This window comes from Dysidea avara, chromosome 7 (genome assembly GCF_963678975.1).
Source record: "Dysidea avara chromosome 7, odDysAvar1.4, whole genome shotgun sequence".
Lineage (NCBI taxonomy): Eukaryota > Metazoa > Porifera > Demospongiae > Dictyoceratida > Dysideidae > Dysidea > Dysidea avara.
Window position 1 is genome coordinate 38,564,093 of NC_089278.1, and position 25,012 is coordinate 38,589,104.

Here is a 25,012-nt window from a genome sequence, read left to right on the forward strand (position 1 = left end):
TCATATTGGGTCTTGTACCGCTTCTGAGAGATCTTGTTAGATCTTTAGCTAGGTTCCTAGCAGTTGATAGGGACAGTACCATCTGTTCCCGATAATCATTCAGATTGGTAGCCTTCAGTGATCTGGTTGGCAGTAACGCAGCTTCAGTGGGAGTGCGACAATCAAAGCCATACAACAAAAATGATGGCTTCTCCCCTGTGGAACTGTGAGGGGTGTTACGATAAGCCCATAAAACTCCACTGAGATACTGGTCCCACTGCATCCCGAACTTAGCTGCGTGCTTCCTCAACATGGTCTTGAGGGTTCTGTTAAATCTTTCTATGGCCCCATTACACTGTGGGTGATTCGCTGTAGTGTTTAACTTCTCTATTCCAAGCATTCTACAGACATCTTTCATAAGATACGATAACAAGTTGGTTCCTCTATCAGACAAAACAGCTTCAGGTACACCAAAACATGGGACTATTTCTTCAACCAGTAATCTTGCTATACGCTCTGTCTTCTGGTCTGGAGCAGGGAAGACCATGGGCCACTTGGTAAACAGATCTTGAAAAACAATCACATAACGGTTCCCTCTAGTGGTGACAGGTAGTTCCATGATGTCTACTTCAAGTATTTGGAAGGGACGCTCAGTAGCAATGGGTTGTAGTAGTGGTTTCTGTCTCCTTCCTGTACCTTCTACTATGGCACACTGTGGACAGTTGTCAGCATACTTCATCACATCAGTATACATATGTGGCCACCACCAACACCGTATCACACTCTTGTACAACTTGGGTCCTGAGAAGTGACCAGCCAATGGTCCATCATGGTGTTCCTGCATTATTCTATGACGCAAATGCTGTGGCACCACCACTCGTGAAATCTCAGTCTGCTTGGGACCTACAAAGTATAGCACATTGTTACACAAAGCATACAGAGTTGACTCAGCTACTATTTTCTTGGCCAGAGTAGCATCTCCTGGTAGTGTTCCATCTCTTAGGTAGAGAATAATTGAACTCAGTTCTGGATCTTTCATCTGCTCATCACAAAATGCAGTACTATTATGCTCCGCTTCTCTGGGTTCCTCTTGTAGCACATCACTGATAGTGGCTGGTAGCTCACAAGAGATGGCTGCAACTTGTACCTCAGTGTTACTATCTTTATCTGAGGGTGCAGCCATGACCGGCTGTCTAGAGAGACAATCAGCATGTGGGTTCTTTTTACCTGACCGATGAATTATGTCAATGTGCTTGATGCCGCTACCATAGACTTTACTCCACCATCTCGCGTGTCTTCCAGTGAGGTTTGGTGCACCAAGAATGGCTCTGACTGCAGCATGATCTGTAAAAACAATAACATTATGACCATACAGATAGTAGCGGAAATGGGTAACAGCCCATACTACTGCAAGGGTCTCTAGATCGGTTATGGCATAATTTGCTTCAGCATTGGATATGGATCTGCTGGCATAAGCAACAGGATGTAGCTTCAGATCATCTTGATATTGCGATAGTATGGCACCCAGTCCCAGTTTGCTTGCATCAGTCTCCAGTGTGAAGTCCTTGGTAAAGTCAGGGTAAGCAAGCAGTGGTGAAGAGGACAGTTTCACTCTCAAGGATTCAAATGCCACTTCACATTCTGCTGACCAGCTAAACACTGCTCCTTTCCTAGTGAGGGCATGAAGTGGATGGGCTACTTTAGCATAGCCAGGAATAAACCTTCGATAGTACGAAGTCAAACCAAGGAACTGTCTCAACTGTTTCAAGGTGGTGGGTTGAGGAAAATTTCTCACAGCTTCCAAGTTACGATTATTGGGCTGGAGTCCACAAGGTGTCACAATATGTCCCAGATATTCAACCTCCTTGCTCAATAACTTGCATTTACTAGGGTTGAGCATCAGTCCAGCTTTCCTTAGTCGATCAAACACAGCTCGAAGATGTTTGATGTGATCTTGCAGAGTCTCAGAAAACACTATCACATCATCCAAGTAAACAGAGACAAATTCAACTGTAGATGATGTCTGTAATCCGGACAACACTCGCTGCATCAAACGTTGAAAGACTGCTGGGGCATTGGTAACCCCGAATGGCATCACTCGGAACTCAAACAAGCCCTTATGAGTGATAAATGCGGTCTTCTCCTGGCTGTCATCACTAACTTTAATCTGCCAGTATCCAGACTTGAGATCTAATGTACTAAAATACTTTGATTTCCCCAGTTGGTCAAGCAGGTCATTAATTCTTGGAAGTGGAAAAAGATCTGGCTTTGTTAGTGAATTCAGAGCTCTATAATCCACACAGAACCTAAGTGTTCCATCTCTTTTCCTCACTAATATGACGGGGCTTGCCCATGGACTTTCAGATGGCTGGATCACATTGTTTTGCTGCATCTTATTAAGTTGATCGGCTATCTCTTGCCGAGCCCCAAAAGGGACTCTTCTGACTGGTTGCTTCCTTGGCTGTGAATCTCCAGTGTCAATTTTGAACTCGACTAAATCAGTCTCTCCCCTTTCATCATCACTCAGGCTGAATACATCATGGTACTCAGATAAAATCTTACTCAACTGCGTGGACTTATCATCAGATAGCTCTCTGTTAGACTTTATTAAGATTCCTCTAAGCTGTTGCTGTCTCCATCGTATATGCTCATTAGAGCTAAGATGGTTATTGGACAATGTATTTATAGTCCATACGTTCAACTGTCCAGAAGCTGGTTGTAACGACTCTGGCATACTAGGTGAAGAAACATCAGAAATAGTAGCATCATCTTCAAAGCAACACTTCTGGTCTGACAATTGACTCTTCTCTATAGTTGATTCCACCTCCACCTCACTAGCACATGCAAGCTTGATACTACTCTTCAGTTGATAAGGTGTTTTGCTGTTGTTGGAAACTATTACAGTGGTTCGTCCCTCTTGATTAACATTCACCAGAGAATCATCAATGCTCAAACAATCATCAGGTAAGTATTCTGACTCTATCAGAACATGTCCTCTCACTGCTTCAACCTCCACTGGTACAGCTGCTGAATAATAAGCTGGTAGTCGAACAGCAGTAATCAGTTTCACTCGTGCAGGCTGAGTTTTAGAAATATCGCCAACATCATTCGAAGGTGGGTATCCATCACTACTTATCAATTTTGACTCACTTTCCTTAGCATCGGGCAGAACATGAATAGCTGGAGTATCAGAAGACTGATTCATATCTACTACTGGAATCTTATCACTAGTAGAATCACAGCTACTCTGATCAGAAATTGAGGCTTCATTAATGCTAATTGGGAATTCCTTCTTTTCTTTCAGAGGTTTCTCTTCACTAGTAGGCTGACACCTCTCAGCTGACTTCACACTGGGGTGATAACTCACAATTCCCAAGAGGTGACAAACTTCTTCTGACAATAGTAATTCGTCAGGTGCAACTAGCTTGATATAAACAGTAGTAACAATTGCCTTCTCACTAAAACTAAGACTCATCTTCATCTGTCCATCTAGTCGTATTGGTTTCTGGTCATAAGTGCAGGCTCTAATCTGTTCAGCAACTTCAAGATCTTGTACATTCAAGCCAGCTTTTGAGACTATGTTGTAGAATTGATCTCCTCTTAGTATTGTGATATCGGATCCAGTATCTATAACACCAGTTATGGGAATTCCTTCAATGTTGACTTCCACACTACGGGATCCACACTTAGGGTGACTGTGAGGAGTAGCTCGAATTACATTAGCACCAGGTCTAGAACTAGATGATTTAGTCTGTGTTGACTTCTTACCAGAGCTCTCGGTCTTTGGCTGTTGACATTGCCAAGCCAAGTGATTTGGGCTATCACAAATGTAACATCTTCGTTGTTTCTGCTGTAAGACTGGGCTGCTACTATCTTTCTGCGACCTGTTCCCTGGCTTCCAGTGCCAGCTTCGTGAGGTTGTAGGCTGCTTGTAGGTTGAGCCAATGATCGATTGCTTAGCATTCTTCAAGTAATGCTGCTTCTTCTTAAGCTCATTGAGCCTCCTCTCCTCTCTCTTGGCTGCTAAACAAAGCTCCTTGTAGTTCTGGGCACCAGACACAGATGGTGCCTCCATCAAAGTGTAGAGTAGGCCCTCCTGTTCTTGCCCAAAGAGTAACATCTCCCTTGTCTCATTGGAAAGTTGTTCACGCCCAAATCCAGTCTGGAACACCTGTTCTAGTCGACCTATGAAATCTGAAACAGATTCATTTGTGTGCTGTGAAATGTGACGGAAATCAAGAGCTGCCAAAGTATGATTTCCCGGGTCTAACCTCTCCTTCAGAGCAGCTATGGCAGCTTGGTATGTCCTCTTATTCTCTGGCTGTAGTAGTTTCCACTGTTGCGCTGCTCTTCCTCTCAAGTAGCCAGCCAGCTGCATCAGTGACTCTTCAGTGGTCCACTCATTCCACTGGGCTGCTCTCTCTAGTGTCAGTAGCCAATCCTCAAAAGTTACTGTGACCTCTTCAGCATTGAAAGGATCTATTGGGGGTGCTTTCCCTCGGCGAGAATAAGTCTGACTGTCGGTAGCCGGCTTACTACAGTTAGCAATTCCAATAGAGTTTATAGGTCTGCTGACAGAAAGGGCATCAGATAACGATGCACTTATATTGGTTACCTCTTGACCAGTTGAAGGTAAGCTCTGCTCATAAGCACTTCCTAGAAAACCACTCCGTTCACGTTTGTTCAACTGTCCCTGGGTTGTTGTTGGTATGCAGCTGGTAGGTAATGGCCATGGCTGTTGGAAAGGATTAGATGTGGCTGCTCTTGTTGTGACAGGTAAAATATCAGCTGATGTTGTTGTCACATGTCCCAAAGGTAAGGATGTTGTTGTTGTTGTTGTTAGTGGTGCTACAGGTACAAAGGTCTGACCTCTGTGTTGCTCTGGTGTTGTTGAAGCCATAGTAGTTGGATAACAAGTAAAATTAACATCAGGGCTTCTCTGGAGACCTCCTCCAGGTAGGTTGTCTCGAGCAATTCCTGTAGGAAAAGAAACACTTTTACCATCAAGTAAACTCACTGACTCCTCCTTGAGAAGTTTAGCAGTATCACTCAGAATTTCTGGCCTCTCCAAACTCGACAGTTTCAACCTGGCTAGCTCCAGCTCTCTCACTTGCAACTGTTCCCTCAGAAGTTGCAGCTCCTTATCTTTCTCGGACATAGCATTATCGTACTGTATTAGTTGCTCACAGTTTTCCTGCCAGAGTTCCAGGATCCTATCCTGGGCGATACTGAGCTCAGCCTTCAGATCATCTATTTCACCTCTCATTAACTCGAGTTTGGCACTTAAAGCTCCACTCTCTTCCTCTCTCACTTGAAGAAGATTACGTAATTGGGTTACCTCAATTGCTAGACTCTCCAAGTCCTTTGCTATGTCCAAATCTTCAAGCTCCTCGCTAGAAGTAGACACCATACTGGAAGCCATACTAGATGCCCTTCTGGATACTCTGCTAGATCCTCTACTAGGCAAGGCTGGCAGTGGTGGAGCAATCAAAAATGTACCCTCCATGTCTCTCAGTGAAACTAGTTCTCCTTCCTCAGTCAGGGAAATAATGACTTGAACTTGTGCTTCTTCACCACGGGTTTCTGCTATCCTTCCAGTAATCATTACTTCAAGGTCACTTCTTGGGGCTGCTGCTGGCAAGTCAAGGGCTCTTGCCAAGTGCTGAATGTGCTGGAGTTTTAGCCTTTTCGAGCTTAAAGGGTAGGCTGTCCCTTTCACTGTTCCAACTGTATTGTCCATTCTCACTAAAAGAAATTCTCCTACACTGAAAGCCAAAAAGCCAAAAGTTCATGGGAGTTGTCTCTTTACAGTAAGCTGTATGTTATACCAGCAGTACCTGTCTTGTTGACCTTTTCCTCCCTGTCCTTCCTGCTAAAGCCAAGAGTTCAGTTTCTTGCCAATTACTACACAAAGTAAGCCTGCAAGATCTCGGTAGGACCTCCACTGTGAATCAGCCCTTCATTTATCCAGCATTAAAAGAATCAGCACATCAATATGCAGCAGCAATAAATTTACAAAATCAGTGTTTTTTATACTAGTAATTGTTTATTGTTTCTATAAGGTTTCAATTACATCAGGGTTGCATCATCACGCATCATCACCAGTTACTTATTACAGTCCCAGTTCTCAGCTACTTTACATGTAGAACATTTTCTTGTTTTCTATTTGCTACATTGTATGGTACACATTCACTGTCAAGTTTCCACTTTGTCAATCTCTATCGTTCCTTCAAGACAGCTGATTTTGTGCCGCCATCATTTTGGATAGTTTTGGCCATTCTCTTGTGGTACTTATTGACCAGTGGTCTGAGTCGAAGTGTTTTATTGGTTCCAGTACTGACGTATTGACAGTTTTTAAAAATCATCCATTTATCAGTACAAGTTTTTACCTTAGAGCTATACATACTGTTACAGTTTTGTGTGAATATGAATACCTCATCTATGATAAGGTTATCTCCACACTTCAAAGGTTGTGGTGCTATAACACTCTGGTAAAAGTGAAGGGACCATCAAGTTTCACGTACTGTAGATTTTGGAGATTTGTCCCTTACTCATGTTGTATACTACAGCTGTTGTAACTGTACTACACTTTAGGGTACACATCACATATGGTACATGCTGTTACCGAGGATATGCATCAGTTGCTAGTCAGATAGTAAAGATCCACTACCACCTGAGCTCACACAGAGGAGCCAGTGGCGTAGCCAAGGGGGGGCAAGGGGAGGCATTTGCCCCCCCGTCACTAAGTGATGTTTTTTAAAACTTGCGTCACAAGCTTTCCAGTAACTGACACGCATCCCAAATTACTGTTTGTGCGCTACTATGCGAGTGCACACAACATTCAACTCGTTTGTGAATGGTGATATTAACTATTAACACGATGACTTCTTGCGCGTTTCAAGCAATTAATAAAACGATGCGCTAAAATAAGGTATGCCCGAATCCCCAGGGGTTCCCCCGTGTAGTCACCGAACGAAAATATTAGACTATTTACCCTACACTACTCACGTGATAGTGCATTTTTCGAATCTAAGACAGATTACCCACTCAAAGTGACTTCGCAAGAGTCGCAACTCAGAAGTGACAAGTGATATGCAATGATGCTACAAACCTACGAGGTGATAAGTGATAAATGGACAAACTTTATTTTCCTGAGTTAATCACACTGGATCTTCGTACAGTGTAGTGGCATGCCAGTTTAACTTTTTTTCACTTTGTCAGTCAGTCAGATGATTCGTCACAAGCTTACAAATTCTGCTAACAGGAAAGGTGTAGAGTTGGGATTTCGTGTCAATACATGGTGTTTGAATTTCGCCTGCGCTGAAGTGAGTGAGCTCATCATACTATGCCAGTGTGCTAGGACTGCAGCACAGACTGTGGCTGACATACGTAAGACACAATGTATTTGTACTAAAACATTCACAATATAGTTCTACTGGATTGTGGACAAATTTGTTGGAGTACAGTTGTGGCATGTGCGATGATGCTCGACGAAAATATTTCCATTGATAAGTGATAACTGGAGCAATCAGTAATGAAGTAGTTATGTAGCTAGTTACATAAGCTGTAATAATACAACACTGTATGTTGGCTAGCCCATGCATCATTGGGTCATTAGCCTTTTGTGCAATTATGAACAATGTCGAGTGTTTTGTGGGGGATGCCTGCCCCCCCACCACCGTCTGGCTAGCTACGCCCCTGAGAGGAGCTGCTGCATGTATTAACATGTACATCACTCACTTCCAGGGTAACCCTGACAGTCAGCCAGTGATGTCTATCACAGTTGTACAGTAATTGAATTAACAGTTACTGTCTGCTGAATAATTTCATATGTAGGCACACTTATAAACTGATGACCACACCCCCTAATGATCATAACATGTGTCTTGATTAGTGTGCGCTCAATGACCACACCCCTTAATAATCTAACTACAATAATTGTGGTTTAGCTGTAGAAAATTAGGCATGTCAAACCACGTCCCTTAATATATTGTGTAACTCACTGGGAGATTGAGATACTCTAATAAAGCAGTCACTGCCATACAGTGAATCATAGCTATACTAATTTGCCACAAATGGAAATAGTAGAGAATGTGTATGTTCTATTAGAGTATTTCAACAGAGCTCTGTATATAAATGTATAGGCTTCACTTATCTGAACACTTTTACTATTGACTTAGACCACTGAAGTTACTGAAACTACATCATTTATTGATACTCAGGCCTGACCCTGGTTCTGGCTGTGTCACTGCACATGTGTCTGAGGTGTATGTAATTGTATATTAATGATGATCAGTGGGGAGTAACTTTGTAAATACTTGATGTCCTCACAAATTCTCTTTGCTAATAGCTCACTGCTTTCTATGCAGATATTATAACTAGCTGACACGATATGTAGCTATGAACAATGATGGATAGTAGTTATTCTAATATAGACACTGCACATTATCGTATGGACCAGGAGTGCTTACAACACAGCCTGTGTCCTCTCCTGTGAAAAATACATAAAATTAGACTCTATTTAGGTTGTTTAGGCTGTTTAGGCTGTTTTGGGTGGGTAATAAATCTCATATACTCCACCTTGTTTTCTAATATACTCCATGCCTTCAGGCACAATATAACATATAAAAAATCTAGGTTTATCCAATCGCTATGTGTTGTTCATGTGCAGTGATTTAACGAACACTATTATTTTGTCATGTGAGGACGCATAGTTGCCATGGTGCTAGTATTATCGCAAAAAAAAACAACAAAAAAACAGTCGCTTTTGCCAAGCTTACAGCAGAAACAGCCGTGGATGAGGTAAGTAATCTGAGTGTAATGTGAAATAGAGTCTAAAGCAGTTATACAGGCACAATGTGGAGTCTATGAAATTTATAAACCCTCAGGCCCTTAGTAGCGCCCTCGCTTCGCTTGTACGCTATAGCCTGGGCCTTTGGGTTTATAAATTTCATAGACTCCGCATCGTGTCCGTATAACTATTTTTTTCAAAATATAGTAAATCACTAAATATAGTAAATCTCAAAATATAGTAAATCACTAAATATATATAGTAATCTCAAAATGTAAATCACCTTTACTTTACGAGCACAATTATTTAACAATTCACACCAGTGATAAATAAGTCAAAAACTGCTCAGAAATTGTTCTACCTTACCATTGCAAATCACAAATGTAATAGTTTCTGGCACTAAACCATCTTTTCTGGCTTGATCTGCTAATTATCTATCTAATTTCCAGTAAGGTAGACACATATAGAACTGTCAGAGCCCCAAACTGTCAGGCTACGTCAAAATACAAAATATTAGACTCACTATCTTCCCTTCTTTGTCTCTTCCTCAGCTAGTGGACCTATAGTAAGTGTTGATTGTTACAATACTGACAGCTCGTATTTTGTACGGATATGTTTTATTTATTTATTAATGCTTTACAGCACAAGTGCTGAAGGTCTGTAGGACACCTGATCCTACAGCCTGCTCAAAGACTTTAGCTACTTAGACTTTAACTACTTAAGGTGTGTTTGAAAAGTTGGAGAAAGGAGAAAAAAATCCATGACTGGACCTAGGTAGCCTCGAACCTGCAGCCATCCGATTTACGCTCGAACGCTTACAGGAGTCTACCAGGTGGTCAGGATGTTTTCTCCTTGTTATTTTCATGTAATTATATCCATAGGAATTCTAGAGAGTAACTCATTATCTCTAAGTACCCGAAGTAGAACCAAATGGACACTAGTTTATTTATTAATGCTTAGTGTGTCTGGTTGTAAGGTACATATTATCTATGACTTCAAATTTGATACATTTTTCAAGAAATAATTTTGGTTCGTAACATAGTGCTCAAATACAGCTCTACCAATAAAATTACAATGTATTTCAAAAATCATGGAATAGTTTTACTTCAAATCCATTGTACAAACAACTGGATATTGTATTTTACCAAAACCTGATGCCTGGTCTTCCTGTCTGCCTGCCTGCCAGCTTGTCAACTTACCTGACCACAGTCGCAAGGCTAGAGGCTAAATGAAGCAATGCATGACTGCCTTTTCTGGTTCTGACAAGTGTCTGCTTTGCCTTAATTGTCTTTTATCTTCAATTACATAGTTGTCTACCCCAGCAAAATAATCCTGCAGGACTCCTGCAGGATCTTGCAAAATATTCTTGCAGGATCGTACATCTTGATGCAAGCAAACCAATATTATGGCGTACCAAGGTGTTAATTATCTGCATCAACACTTCCTGTATTCTGACACCACAAAACTATTTATAGCATTTAAGCAGTTTAAATGTGGAGTAGATATGTGTAACTACACTTTTACAACTATCTCATGGTCCAACCACACCTCTAAACGATCAGAACATGCCATTAACAATCAAAGCACACTTTGACCACGCCCCTTAATGATCTAGCTACAATCAGCTGTGGTTTTGCTGTAGAAACTATACATGACAAACCACACCCCTTAACCCATATAACTCATTCAAGACAAGTAGTGAGATCAAGATACTCTTAATAAAACAGTCACTACCATATGTGTATATCATAGTTATGATATAACAAAAAGTTAAACTAGTACAATTAAAACTGAAAAGTGAAGTAAGGTTTCAGTAGTGAAACAAGATTATATGAATGATATAGCTATTACAACATGGCAATGTGAGAAAATCCCTATTTTGGCATTGAACAGATGGAGGTATTGGAACATGCCAATATTAGGAATTTTCCCACATAGCTATGTTGTAGAAGCTACCATCATTCAGAAACGGGACCTCTATGGGTGTGTCCGTTTCAATACTAGCACATCTTGCTTTGAAACATATTTTACAAGTTATAGCAAGGTTAATATTTATTCTATGAGTGAGCTATGATGTCATGCTGCCATATGGTGGTGGTGACTGTTAATGAATTTCACTACCTTTTATTACTGGACTCAATTTTAACAAGATTAATTGTTACTATATAACAGTCTATGGTGGTTATAGACATCAACTAGTTGTGTAAGAAGTTACTGATCACATGTTATGTGTGGGACTGTATTACTGTTACCATGGTGATGTAATTGTAGGAGGAGAAGATAACGACAGCAGCTCGTACTGGTGATATTAGTGTTCTTCAACAGTTGTTCACCAGTGGGGTGAATGTCACTGGTGATCTTGATGAGGTGAGGACAACATGTCACTATCATACTCACACATACACTCACTACGTCTGGGGGAGATCATGTGATCACATCACTATTGGTATTGTCTGTTACAAGTTACTATCAGACTATAATTGACATGTAACATTTGTAGTGATAATTGTGCAAATAGAAATGAACTTTAGAAAAATTGTTTAAGAGGAAAAGATCAGCTGAAAAGATGTTAACATATTTATAGTCAATATGACATCATATCCTCCTTGAAGGTAACAACAACAAACAAGTTACTTCATCACTATAGTGATACTATCACCTAGTAGTAAATAGTGCTAGTATTGGTGATTTTTTTTGTAAATTTAATATTCGTCCTACTGTAATTGTTTTCTTGTTTTTAAACCAGGTGCATGCCTACAGGCATTTTCCAGTAAAACGTATGTGTGTTTGTATGTAAATGTTTGTTGTATATTTGTTTGTCTTTCCACGCTCATGTGAGCAGCTAAAAAAGTAGTGAAACAAGAAAGATTGTCTACACCTGCAGATAGTGGAGATTAAATCCCCGAACTTCAGTCTATACCCATGATTGAATTAGGGATTAAATGTCTGCTAGTATATCTGCAGGTATAGGCAACCTTCCTTGTTTTACCACTTTTTTCCTTTGATCCCTAATCCAACTTAAAATTCCTAATTTTTCCTTCTACTTGTTTGTTTACTTGTTTTAATAACATACTTATGACCAATGAACCAGTGCATACCACTTTAAAGCACCAGGAATGCTGTAAAAGTAATTTTGTGTCAGAACACATACCCCAATAGTCAATTACATAATGGAAAGGAAGGTGGCCGTTATGCTTTGTTTTCAGCTACACTTCTCCCGTTATGAATGAAGAACAGTACGAGAAGCGTCTCTGCAATCAATCCAGTTGCTATGGAAATATAGGTGATAAGTATATCTAATAGCCAACACAGCCACAGGGAAGCCACATTGCGAATTGACACCTTACGTTGTCAGTGAAAAGAACTGGAACACAATGAAGGACCATGATGCATTGTATTGTATGCAGTTGGTGAAAAGGCACGTGTTGAGATAAAATGACATCGAACAGTGAAGAAATCAAACCTGTACCCTTATCCATTGTTGAGTTATGCTAGGCTGGAGGCATTAGTTTGTCAGTCAGTTGGGCAGCATAAAATTGTGTTAAATAGATTTTTAGGGGTGTGTTCCTTTATATACTCTAATAGAGCAGTCAGATATGGTGTCTAACTACTCTAATAGAACATTTGTTACAGAATACAATTTTTAAATGGGTATTAAAAAATAACATTAAAATTAGCAGGTAATACTTAAGTTTTAACTTGGAGGATTTGGAGATGTATATTTGGGTCACTACAATATTTGACCAGCTGTATACCATTATTGGCATTTCTATGTCAACTTACTGAAACTAAGCACGTATCAAAATACCCATGAAGTCATGAATCTATAAAATTTTGAAGTTCAAAAACTGTCAGCAGCTAGGGGCTGAACTCTCACACCCCTGCACCTATAGATGCGACATGTGTGGGTTCACCAGTCATAATAATTATTTACAAAAAAAGTTAACAAATAAGTACACAGAAAAATTTGGAATTTTCAACTAGAGTAGGGACCATAGTACATCGATAAAAAGTACTGAAACAAGCTGGAGTAGTGCACGATATTAAATCACAGTAAAACAATAAGAAGTGTTATATCCCTACTGTGCAAAATTTTTCGAGGTCGAGCAATGTTGCTAAAAAATAAATTTTTCGTGGATTTGCAAACACTCCCAAAATGTATTAGACTATATGGAGGTCTAAATATTTCAAGGTAAAATTTCGCTGCTAACCCCCAAAACCACGAATTCAGTAAAAAAATTCCCTCTCGAGATATTTAGGCTATACAGTAATTGACTCACTACAAAATATGGAAACCACCTCGGATATGCTTGGATACGCTCCCTGCTACACTTTTACTGCAAAGAAGTCTTATGTAACAGCAGCCAGTGAGAGTACTCTATTTGTTTATTTATTTATCATACAGTACGGTAGTACTATCTATATATTGGGGATCATGGAGATTTGGGTTTTCCTAGCCAAAAAATTCACCCAAAAACCAGTATGGGCTGGTGCTATCCGGCAAACATCACGAAGTGAATTACATTATGAATTTGATTGTATGGTTGACAGTGACTGGAACAAGCACAAATTGATATGAAGTTAATTGGTACTATCAAACATCACACAATAAAATGCGGAATCTACTTGTGCAATCAAACACTCCAAATATGGGCTGGTGCTATCAAATGATTAATTGCTGAAACTCCAAGTATGGGTTAGAACTATCAAATAAACAATGCAATGAATCGTTGAGACTTCTGGTATCCTTCATCAGTTCTAATCGAAGATGATCGTAATTCATAAACGCCCCTGGAAAAGTGCTAGAGGACACTGCATGAGACTCTCGAGAGTGAAACGAGGATGGAAGGTGCTATTGTTGAATGTTCCTGTGAAAGTCAAGAAGACAGACATAGATGAAGGCATAGGGAACTGTACAGACAAAGACACGACAAAGAAAGTTTAGAACAGAAACAAACAAGAGTAGCCAGACAGAGAGGATACCACAGACAGAGAAGAGCTAAGATGACACCTGAACAATATGATACTTTATTGCTACAAAGAAGAGAAAGGTATCGCCAGAGAAAAAAAGTAATGAGCCCTTGCATGATACAGAGTGGACTCCACTGAATACCCCATCACCATCATTACTGAATACTCTGTCAAAACCGTCACTACCATCACTAAATACTCCATCACCATCATTACTGAATACTCTGTCAAAACCGTCACTACCGTCACTAAATACTCCATCACCATCATTACTGAATACTCTGTCAAAACCGTCACTACCGTCACTAAATACTCCATCACCATCATTACTGAATACTCCGTCATCACCATCACTATGGTAATTCCCAGTCACTCACCTATTTCCTGACATATAATCTGATTTATTCATTAGTAATAAAATAATTTGCAGTTGAAAGTTAACTACCCAATTATACAATCACACATATAGGATTAGGGACACTTCTGGCACAATCAAAACATCACATGAATTTATTGCTTGTTAAAAAAAATTGATCCTCCAAAGATGATCAAAACATACATTTATGAACAGTAATTGATACAGTTAAACCTTCTATACATCGTTATCATCCATTGTGATCTGCTCAGGTTTGCTCCTTGATGCTGTTAGCATCTGTATATCATATGATAACATGTACAGTAAATAATTTGTGTTGTTAAGTGAGCAGTGTCGGTGTGTTAGTGTAGTTGTGTCTTCCTACAGGATGGGAGGACTGGACTACATGTAGCAGCTAGTAATGGTCACTACAATGTGGCCTCAGCTCTCCTCAATTGGGGAGCTAAGGTGGATGCTGTCTGGAAAGTGAGTCAATATGTGGTCACCAGTGTAGGTGTGATGTGTGGGTTGTATGGCTTCCCTCATTATTATTATAATTACATAATAATATGTTCTACCAAATCACAATAATAAGGGGTTATGTGTTGTTTGTGTATGTACTGGTGAAGCCATATAATATCACTTGTATTACACAGGTGGTCAAATCTACACCACTACATTTGGCTGCTGGTAGTAACCATACTGATGTGACAGCCCTACTGGTGGATCATGGGGCTAATGTTAATATGAAGGATGTGGTGAGCTAGTGCAATTAATATTAATATGGCTTTTTGATTTTTGACTTGTATGGTTTCTATTACTATAATGAGGACATATAACCAATAATAACACTGTATGTGTATGTCTCTCTGATCATATTGGATTTGTATGACCTTCATTGTGAGGTTCATAAAGGAGGTGATGATGTCACTCTATTGTGAGTGAAAATGTGCCCAAGTGTTTTGTTACACACATTAACCTCTCTCTGATCTGGCGAAAATGATAACAAACTGAGATTTAATTTAATAGCATTTGAAAAGTTGTGATTAGACGTAAACAATTAGAACAATCATTTAAATGTCATAAATTGTACGTGCTTGTGTTTATATTTATCAAAACCAAATATAACTGTGGTGATCACATGGTCTGGTAGAGATCACATGAGTCTACTGAAATCACACATATTTTAACAGTTCTTATGGGACAACAATAACAAATGAGAATATATTGCACAAGATTTCAACCAATTTTGTTCTTCATTGTCCACTTCACAAAATTACACCTATTATTCCACTCATTGCTTTACTAAACTGTTATGTCAAATTTTGCCAAAAATTCAACACATTACTAGACATCACTAGTGAGTTCAGCCGTGATGTTTGAGTATTGTATAACCAAATAATAACAATCATTTCCAGTCTATTATTATCTTATATATAGTACTAACAAAATTATGAACACAATTTCAATTGCACACAAAAATTGCACTCCACACAACACACACTATAATATGATGATGGTGTGAATGATGACTTGTAGTCAGTGATATTTGACTTGTTATGTGAAGTGAAACTTGTTAATGTCCATTAATAGTAGTGGCTATGTGTACTGACCCACCCAAGTGTTCACTGTATCAAATCATTGTATGTATTGTATCACTATAGGATGGGAGAACTCCACTGGTATATGCTGTGCTCAACTCACATAGTTCCACAGTGTATTACTTCATCAGAGAAGTGGGGATGGACCCCACACAGTGTGATCAGGTATGGTAGTGGTAATCCTGTTGTGATTATTGGTAGGGTAGGGTTCCACCAATACAGAAATATACCTACTGATCTGATACCAATACCTAGCAGTAAATTTTTATCAATGCAGATACCAATATAGTATAGCAGCATAGTGTGCATTTCGTGCAGTTTGTGATACAATTATGAACCTTTCCATATAAATAGTAATCCTTGTGACAATTATTATTTTGATAGCATATTTGGCCTTAGGTAACCTTTATAGCCATTTTTGCATTGAAAATTTATCATTTTTGTTTTTATTTCCCTGAAGCGTTAAATAACACTGTTAAAACATGGTTTCAAATTAAAGGTGTTGATCTAAGAAACAATACAACTTTTGTTTGAAGTGACTAGCTCATTCCACCACAAAGTTATGACTACTGTAAGTAATGATAAAATTTGTTGCCCTTAGGGTGTAAATTACCTGATGGGCAGTAAACTTCATAGAATTCCATGATGGATAAAACCACCTATTGACTTCAAATAAAAACCAAGTAGTTTCTGTCAGCAAGACCTTTAATTTGTAACCATGTTTAAACAGTGTAAAATAATGCCTCAGGGAGATAAAGACAAAAATGATGAATTCTCGATTAAAAAATGGCTGTAAAGGTCACCAGAGGTCAAATCTGTATTAAAAATTAGTTATCACAAGGAGTACTATTTGTGTGGAAAGTTTCATAATTGTATCACAGAGTGCATGAAATATCCAGGTTTTTTTGTGCTATGCCGCTCCACTAATACTGATAAATGCCATACAATTTACACACCTCTAAAGTTACCTATAGGTGACTGCTCTATTAGTATAATTGTGCAGTGACTGTTCTATTAGAGTATTTCAATCTTATTCATGCAAACATAGTAAGTAGCAGTTACTCAATGTTTAACAAAGCAATTTCTGCCCCTTTCCTGCTAGAATAATACTCAACACTATTTCCAGCTTGTTATACCTCAAGTTTTACTAGCATAACATGTATGATAATAGTTATGATGATGACAATTGGTGTGAGTGGCTATTAATCAGTATCAGAATACCTAAATATCTGATACCCAATATTGGCTCCGATTCAGTACCAATCCAATTATCGGTGGAAGTACCATGGAACCCTAACTATTGTTAACTTGTAACATCATTGAAGTGGAACTAGTTGTGATGTAATGTATTATAGTCAATCAAATATCAACTTGTCAGTATTTAAACACATCTCCATGGTGATGATACACCTGATCAACATGTGTTGTCACTGTTTGTTTCAATTCAAAATTATAAAATCCAACCTGACAGAAGAGGGTGTGTAGTGTGCGATGTATCATTAATGGAATTAGTAAAAGACTAATTAGCTAATCTGCCATTGTTCCATTAACTAGTATTTTTAAAAAAATTGTTAATTTAAAAATGAAGTATGGATCTTTGCAGTAAAAAGTAGTGAAACAAGAGGATGCTATTGCAGCAGCATAGCTTGATGGGAAAGTCCCTATGGCACATTAACTAAACAATTATTTTGTTCTAGTGGTGTGCGATAATAAGTTTGCAACTATATCGATTAATCACGATAATTGCATCACAATACGATAGTTATCACGATAGTAAGTCCAAATGATAAGATGCATAATGTAGCACTAATTTTACTTATTTTATGAATACCAGTAAACAGGTAAAGGCACATCCTGTATATCTGAATGCACATATATATCATGCCAAAATACAGTAAAGTTCAATTTCAGAAAACAATTAGAATACATCATTGGATAAACAAATAAATGCTTAAATTGTTCAAGTAATTCTGGCGAGGTAAGAATGTCTAATGTTGGTGCTCACGATAATCACAAGCTATTATCATATCATGATAATGAACCACTGTGATACAATTATCACACTATCAATATTATTGCACATCACTATTTTGTTCATTGCCAAAGTAGGGACTTTCCCATTGAGCTATGTTGTAATAGCATGCATCATTCATCTCTTGTTTCACTACTTTTTATTACATAGATCCCTACTTCACTTTTAAATTAACACATTTAAAAAAATACTAGTTTGTTTAGTTTTTTGTTGTAGCACACAGCTAAATACAATGTAACTTGTGACTGTTCTATTAGAATACCTTACATGACTTGTATTAGAGCATATCTCGAGTCAGCCAAGGGGTGTGCAGCTAGCTATACCAATAAGGGCTGGAGTGAGGTCATCCTGTTTATTGATAAGTAAATAGCTAGTTTGTTAAGAGGTTCATGTATTCTCCATACTCTATTGCTATTAGTACACATAATTATATAGATTTGTATTTGATGGACGTGGTCGCAAACCTATCACGAATGGGATCCCAATCGCGGAGTTGCAGGCAGATATCTCTTCTATAGTAGTGCCAGGACTGAAACACTTCTGAAATGCAGCTCTGAAATATTTCTGTGGTGTCTAAATATGCTGCTGAAAGAAAGTGTTGATACAGAAAATGCCTTGATATGGATTCATTGGATGAAGAATACAAGCAGCCTGACTGAAGATAAAAGAAAAGACAAGGCACAGAGGGCCTATTTCGTCAGAACCCAGAAAAACACATACTACTGGTGAGTTTGTTATTGTGACATAAAATGGTGGCCATGGGCTGGCCTCTAGCCTTGTCACTGTGGACAGGCTTCTAGCCTTGTGACTGTGGTCAGGCAGGCAGGCAGGCAGGCCAGGCAGGCAGGCCAGGCAGGCAGGCAGGCCAGGCAGGCAGGCCAGGCAAACTAAAATTCGAGTTTTGTCGATTTTTAAAAATTCTATATCTGGCCACCTGTAAGTATTTTGTTATATTATATGGACTAGTACTATTCCGTAAAGGTGATTTTGGTGGCATAAAATGTTTCTAGGATGATTTTTAAAGGCAGATTTTTTGGCGGCATGTGAAATTTTTGAGAGGATCCCTACTTAAACAGTACTACCATACTGTTTAATAAATGTGGTCTTCACCCTGTGTACCTGACAAGCAACTGTTATCATTTTACATAATAAAATGTTTCATGTCCTCTACAGTGAGCAGCCATATTGTAAGCATCCCACACTTGTTGATCAGTTCATCATGTGACACTATATTAATTATTCTGACACTTAATTTGTTCAAGAAGACATCTTCAGTATCCCTAACTGTTTTGTACAGTAAATGAGAAAATTAACAAATTCATTTTTTTCCATTAAAAGTTTTCATGAACTATCTGTCAGTGTGTTATATACTGGCCAGATAATATTTACAGTTTACAAATATCTTCAATTTCCTTCCTGCACAATGTCTTGTATATAATACAATCCAGCATTGAAACCGGGTCGGGTCATCCGGGTCACATTTTCTCCGGGTCATCCGGGTCTGACCCGGTTTACAATTTATCCGGGTCTGACCCGGATTGGATCACGTGAGGAACGAAATTGTTTGTTTGACAACGTGGAAACTTATAAACGCTATCGCATAGCTCTTTCGTGAGCCACGCCCACTTATCGCATTACCAACATATGCTCAGCCACGCCCATTTATTAGTAAGTGCAGTATGTAGCACGAAACTGAGGGTATCTATGGTGAGGGGTAGCTATTGTCAATAGGTGAAGATCTTTTCTTTTTTTTTTTGGTCTTCAACCTACAGCTAGGCTGAAGTTGCAATATTTACTCAACACGAATCCAATGCTCAAATCTAGACTTGTTCGCTCACTCGAGACTAGCTGAAACACGTCTCGGCTTTAATTAATCCTGGTCACATCTGGGTCAGTGGGTCATCCGGGTCAGCAGTAGTGACCCGGTTTCAACGTTGATACAATCTTGTTAGTTGAAAGTACATAATTTGTTAACAGGTTAAGAAAGCTGTTTACCATTCACTTGTGTTAAAAGTTGGTTCATCATGCAGTACGGTAGTACTGTATATTAGGGATCATAGAGGTTTGGATTTTTCTGGCAAAACAATATCACCCAAAAACTAGGATCATCCTGATGCCTTGGCAGTTTTGGTTACAAGCCCAAAAGTGCCTCAGTACAACCCCAATAAAATTGCTACAAAATTGTAAAAATGTTTTATTCAATGGAATTTTCTACTGACTGACTATAGCCACCTGATGCCCAAGCGTAATGGCTGAGGCTACAGGCTTGATATTTCACTGTTTGACGTTGCTTCAACCCGACAGGTAGGTACCTTTTGGCAAACTACAGCACGTAAAATATATACATTATGGACTTACCTTTGTCCTCCTTTGTATCCCATTTCCTTTTACTGACAGGACAGCCCAAGGGATCAATGTGTGGTAGGTAGCACAATGGTTTCCCTATGTTTGTGAATGAGAATCATCCATATTTTTTTGTGGTGGCTGGATTGATGGTAATGGAGCTTCTCCTACTGTTCTTCGTTTGTAACGCTGTGAAACAGGCTGAACATAGCTAAAGCGGAGTCAGTAATTTGATAGTTGGGGTGTGCGTTCAGTTGAAAACATTACCTGTGGTGCCATCCTTTATTTTGATGCAGTATGTGTGGGTTCACTAGTTATAATAAGTGTCACAAAAAAAAGTGAACAATCAAGTATAAGGAAAAATTAAGAATTTTAAGTTCGATCAGGGATCATAGAAAAAAGTAAGGAAACAAGGAAGGTTGCCTCCTACCCCTGCAAATATACTAGTGGATATTTAATAGTCATGGGTATAGACTGAATTAGGGATTAAATGTTCACTAGTATATCTGCATATGTAGGTGACCTCCCTTGTTTCCCTACTTTTTTTCTATGCATCATCCCTAATCAAACTTAAAGTTCTTAATTTTTCCTTATACTTGTATAAAAGTGAGAAATACGTGGAACATTCAGTAGTCCTGATGATGAAGTATTTCTAACTGTGTTGAGCTAGTTAGCAAATTACGAAGTGCCTACATGTTTTATTGTCTGTGTTGAGCAAACTGAAGGAGTTGTGTAAGTCTATGAGACCGACTGTCACTACATGAAATAAGCCAGATCATCATTATGCAGTATGGTAAGACCTTGATTATCCTAATAGTATATGTGACTGTTCTATAGTGGTTATCTGTTTGACGTCACAGTAAATATTTTCCACATAATCAACGGTTGTCTTCGTAAACGTGTGAGGCAAGAGTGAGTTACAAGCCGAAGAAAATGAGAAAGCTGTGATGTATTTGTCATGTTATTTGTTGCTTAGTAATATCACTTCGCAGCTGGAAGAAACAGGGCCATTAAACTGCAGCTGCTTGTTAGCTTGTAACCCAGTGTCCTTTGTTACCTGCTTTTGAATTGGAAGTAACTCATGCACTCAACATAGTGATTTTCCATCACTATTGCACAATCACAAAAAAAAAATTCATTTTTCTTGCATAGGTCCCATTGATTTTTGCCTCAAAAACATGGTGTCTAGTAACCGTTACTAATTTAAAATGATGTAAATGGATAACCTCTATTAGACTATTTCAACAGGTGTATGTTCTATTAGAGTATTTCAACAGAGCTCTATATAAATGTTATTGGCTTCAGTTTGAACACTTTTAATGATTGAACTGGCACAAGGTGTTTGGGTAATATAACTGGTCCTGGAAGTATTGTATAGTAGGAATGATGAACTAAAATTCAACCAATATATGCTTCCACATCATCACATTTAGATTGCAAGGTTAGATTTTTGTGGAGTTTTGACAGGAAATTACGAACCTTACTAAAACCCAGTCCATATAAAACTTGAAGTGGTTCCAGCAAGTTGCTAGAATTTTAGAAATCTGCTAAACTATGGGCTTTTATACTGACTGACTGACTGACTCACTCAATCAGTCTCTCGCTCACTCTCTTACTCACACACAAAGCAAAGCCTATGGCAGCTTTGCAAAACACAGCTATTTCCGCCCAGTGAACCAGCACTGGGATGCCTGTGCACCACTCAGGCACTTGAGCCTTGTGCAGGCAAATCCTCCTGGGGCAGGGCTAGTAACCTGCAGGAGGACTGTCTAGGTTTCATGGAGAGAGGTCGGGGAACCTATAAAGTTCCACCATGACCCCAAGCAAGATGAGGACAGTTGGGAATTTATGTACGTACTTCTCCAGTAAGCACCAGGTACCCATTGATGTTACAGCTGGGTGAGCTGCTTTTACAGTTGACACCAGGTCACCAGGTCCCCAATACACAGCTAGGTAGACCGGAGCAATGTGACTAACACACACACACACACACACACACACAACTGCACTTCAGATAAACTATACAATATTGTAGTACTACCTATGTATCTTGTTAAGTTGTCTCCTTCTTCAATCAGTGACCATGCATGGCTTCTCTGTGAAGGTGTTGATTTGCAGTGTTCAATGGCTTCATCCTATACCTCACCTGTTGTTCACGTAACATGTCTACTGATTCAGTAATTTTGGGCAACGTCCTATTTCACAATTTACTCAAGCAAGCATCATACCATAATAAATAAACTGAATCAAGTTGTACAATGAGGCCAGACACATTTCTGATTAATCAATTTTAGCTCATAAAAATAATAGTATGTTAATGCATCGTAGTCTAGTCCTGCAGCAGCCCAGCTTTTTTTGAGCCATGCCCACTAATCAGGTTTATGTTTTACTGTCTGTAAGTGTACATAGAGCTATGCCCATTTATCAATAAGGTGTGTTGCAGTCTATAGGTATACATGAATCGATGTCCATGTACATGAAATGTGTTTTGCTGTCTGTAAGCTTATGTGGAATCACACTAGTGCTGTGCGATAATCGTGATAAATCGATTATCACGAAAACTCATTATCGTGATAATTGAAATCGTGAAAATTCCATTATTGTGATAATGGTAAATTCCAGATATTACTGTAAACTACAAGTGGCCAGGGAAAATTCTCACAAATTGCTTTAGGTATAACTTCTAGTTTTAGTTAGCAGACAAGTCACACAATGATAAATGTATAGATATATAAGTATTAAATATGCATAAAAATTTATTGTGGTAATAAGGTACATTATCGTGATATTAAAAATTATATTATCGCACACCCCTAAATCAGACCCACTAACTTATCATTATTGTACATGTCAACTTGTCTGTCTGTTATCATGTTTACCTGTTTACTTAGTAGAGCATAAGCTTTTAGCACACATCACACTTTTAATTAAACTGGGTCAGATCCAGTTTTAACCAAAATTACTATCCAGGTCGGTGGGTCGGTCATCTGGGACAGCAGTAGTGATATGGTTTCAACCCTACTCGTTTGAATACATTAGTGGAAAGTTAACACATTGCTACCACTAACTGTATACTACCATACCAGATCAATACAAGGAAGCCATATGACTAAAAGTATTGATTTCTTAATATTTATAGTTACTATAAATAAGACAATCTTGAACATCATACATATTATAACATGTGTTGTATTAGAGTAGTTCACTGACTCACACACCAGTATAATTGTTGACTATATTACAGAGGTGCCAACAGAGGATCCAACAACTCCTAGAGGAGGAGGAGGAGGAGTCCAGGAAGAAGAACAATGAAGATCAACTAACTGGATCACATGATCGACAACAAAGTATGATCTAAAGAACATAAGATGTGGTTCGCCATATAGTTCACATAAGAATTGAAGCAATTGCAACTTGCTTTACGTCATTGTAGTCCACTTGTTTTATAAATAATAACAAAGGATGACAAGCACCAACAACCAATACATCAGCCAGTAAGAAAAAGAAATTGTTGGGTGCCAAAGTAGTGCAGACAGATGGCTTTTCACATTGACAAGGCTACTGGACCAAGCAACTATTGATAATGTCAATAGACTGAGCAAGCTGATAGGTGGGGACAGGTATTGGCTTTTCACACAGTCGTCATAATTAACAAGTAACAGTGACACTACAGTTCGCAACCTGTTCTTATACAGTACATAACTATTACAATAATGTGTATCTGTGGCATTCTGTGCCATCTTCAATTTGTTGGACTACAGTTGTATCAATATAGCTACATGGTAACTAGAGAATACGGATGATAACCGGAACATTGACATATAAATAGACTGAGATGTATCATTGTGTTAGTTGTGCTTGTCATTGATTTCGTGTCCAGTTGACAATAAATTATTTAAATTATGTATGCGATCAAATAGGGACGCTCCTTATTCTCTATGACAAGCACAACTCAACGCTGAGGGTGACGGCTGTCTGGCGACTGGCTTCCTCAAGACTGGGACGAAAGGCTTGGCAATCTACCTGGCGAAAGGTCAGCTGGTCCAATTAAAGAGCATCGTTGTAAGAAATACCTTAGAGCTATTGTGGAGTTTCCTACACCTAGAAACATTACAGATGTTAGATCATGGTTCGGCCTACTCAATCAAGTGGCATATGCCTTTAGCATGGCTGAACGGATGCTCCCATTTAGAAATCTGCTCAAACCAGCATCGGGATGGTAGTCTTAATCAGTTATTTGAGGAGTCCAAAACTGTGATTGTTTCTGAAATTTCTGATGGGGTAAAGATCTTTGACAAAACCAAACCAACTTGCCTCGCTACAGATTGGTCCAGGCATGGCATAGGCTTCTGGCTTTTTCAGAAGCACTGCTCATGCCCATCAATTGGCCTCTTCTGTTGTCGTCAGGGATGGAAGATCACCCTAGTGGGCAGTAGATTCACTCACCCTGCAGAATCCCGTTATGCGCCAATTGAGGGAGAAGCTCTGGCAGTGGCGGATGCCCTCAACAAGGCAAGGCACTTTGTTTTGGGATGTGATAATCTTGTGGTTGCAGTTGACCACAAACCTTTATTGAAGATATTTGGAGGTAGATCTTTAGATCAAGTAAGCAATCCTCGACTACGTAACCTTAAGGAAAAAACTCTCCGCTATAGTTTTAAAATGGTACACATTCCGGGAGTCAAGAACAGAGCTTCCGATGCTATCTCTAGGTATCCCTCTGGTGACCCAATCCCATCCAAGATGGAATTATCAGATGATGACATCTCCTACATCACCTCAGATCCTCTCGTGTCTCCTGGACTTAACATTCCTCTTCAACTTTTTGCAGGTGTACTTTGTGATGATCAACTACCATCGGATGACATGGAGACTGCTTTGAGGCATTCTGCGGCTGCTCAACTTGACATTCAAATAGTTGATTGGAATCAAGTCCGCAT

The 25,012-nt window shown here is 39.0% G+C and overlaps 2 protein-coding genes across 3 annotated transcripts in view; one reads left to right on the forward strand and one right to left on the reverse strand.

Annotated features, from left to right (window-relative positions):
- LOC136259747 (uncharacterized) overlaps positions 1-6,115 on the reverse strand; it is a 6,701-nt gene extending 586 nt beyond the window's left edge. The window contains exons 1-2 of the mRNA XM_066053268.1: positions 1,207-6,115; positions 19-1,146 (exon numbers count right to left, since the gene is read on the reverse strand). Coding sequence (XP_065909340.1) covers positions 19-1,146; positions 1,207-5,719 — 5,641 coding nt within the window. The 5' untranslated portion in view covers positions 5,720-6,115. The remainder of the gene's footprint in view (positions 1-18; positions 1,147-1,206) is intronic.
- LOC136261020 (fibronectin type 3 and ankyrin repeat domains protein 1-like) overlaps positions 1-23,453 on the forward strand; it is a 25,889-nt gene extending 2,436 nt beyond the window's left edge. The window contains exons 2-6 of one of the 2 annotated variants that reach the window (XM_066054986.1): positions 11,042-11,137; positions 14,484-14,582; positions 14,753-14,854; positions 15,761-15,862; positions 23,317-23,453. In XM_066054986.1, coding sequence (XP_065911058.1) covers positions 11,042-11,137; positions 14,484-14,582; positions 14,753-14,854; positions 15,761-15,862; positions 23,317-23,430 — 513 coding nt within the window. In that variant the 3' untranslated portion in view covers positions 23,431-23,453. Of the gene's footprint in view, positions 1-11,041; positions 11,138-14,483; positions 14,583-14,752; positions 14,855-15,760; positions 15,863-18,164; positions 18,239-23,316 lie in introns of those variants that run through there. The other variant, XM_066054987.1, reaches the window with a different exon arrangement.
- The last annotated feature ends 1,559 nt before the right edge of the window (positions 23,454-25,012 follow it).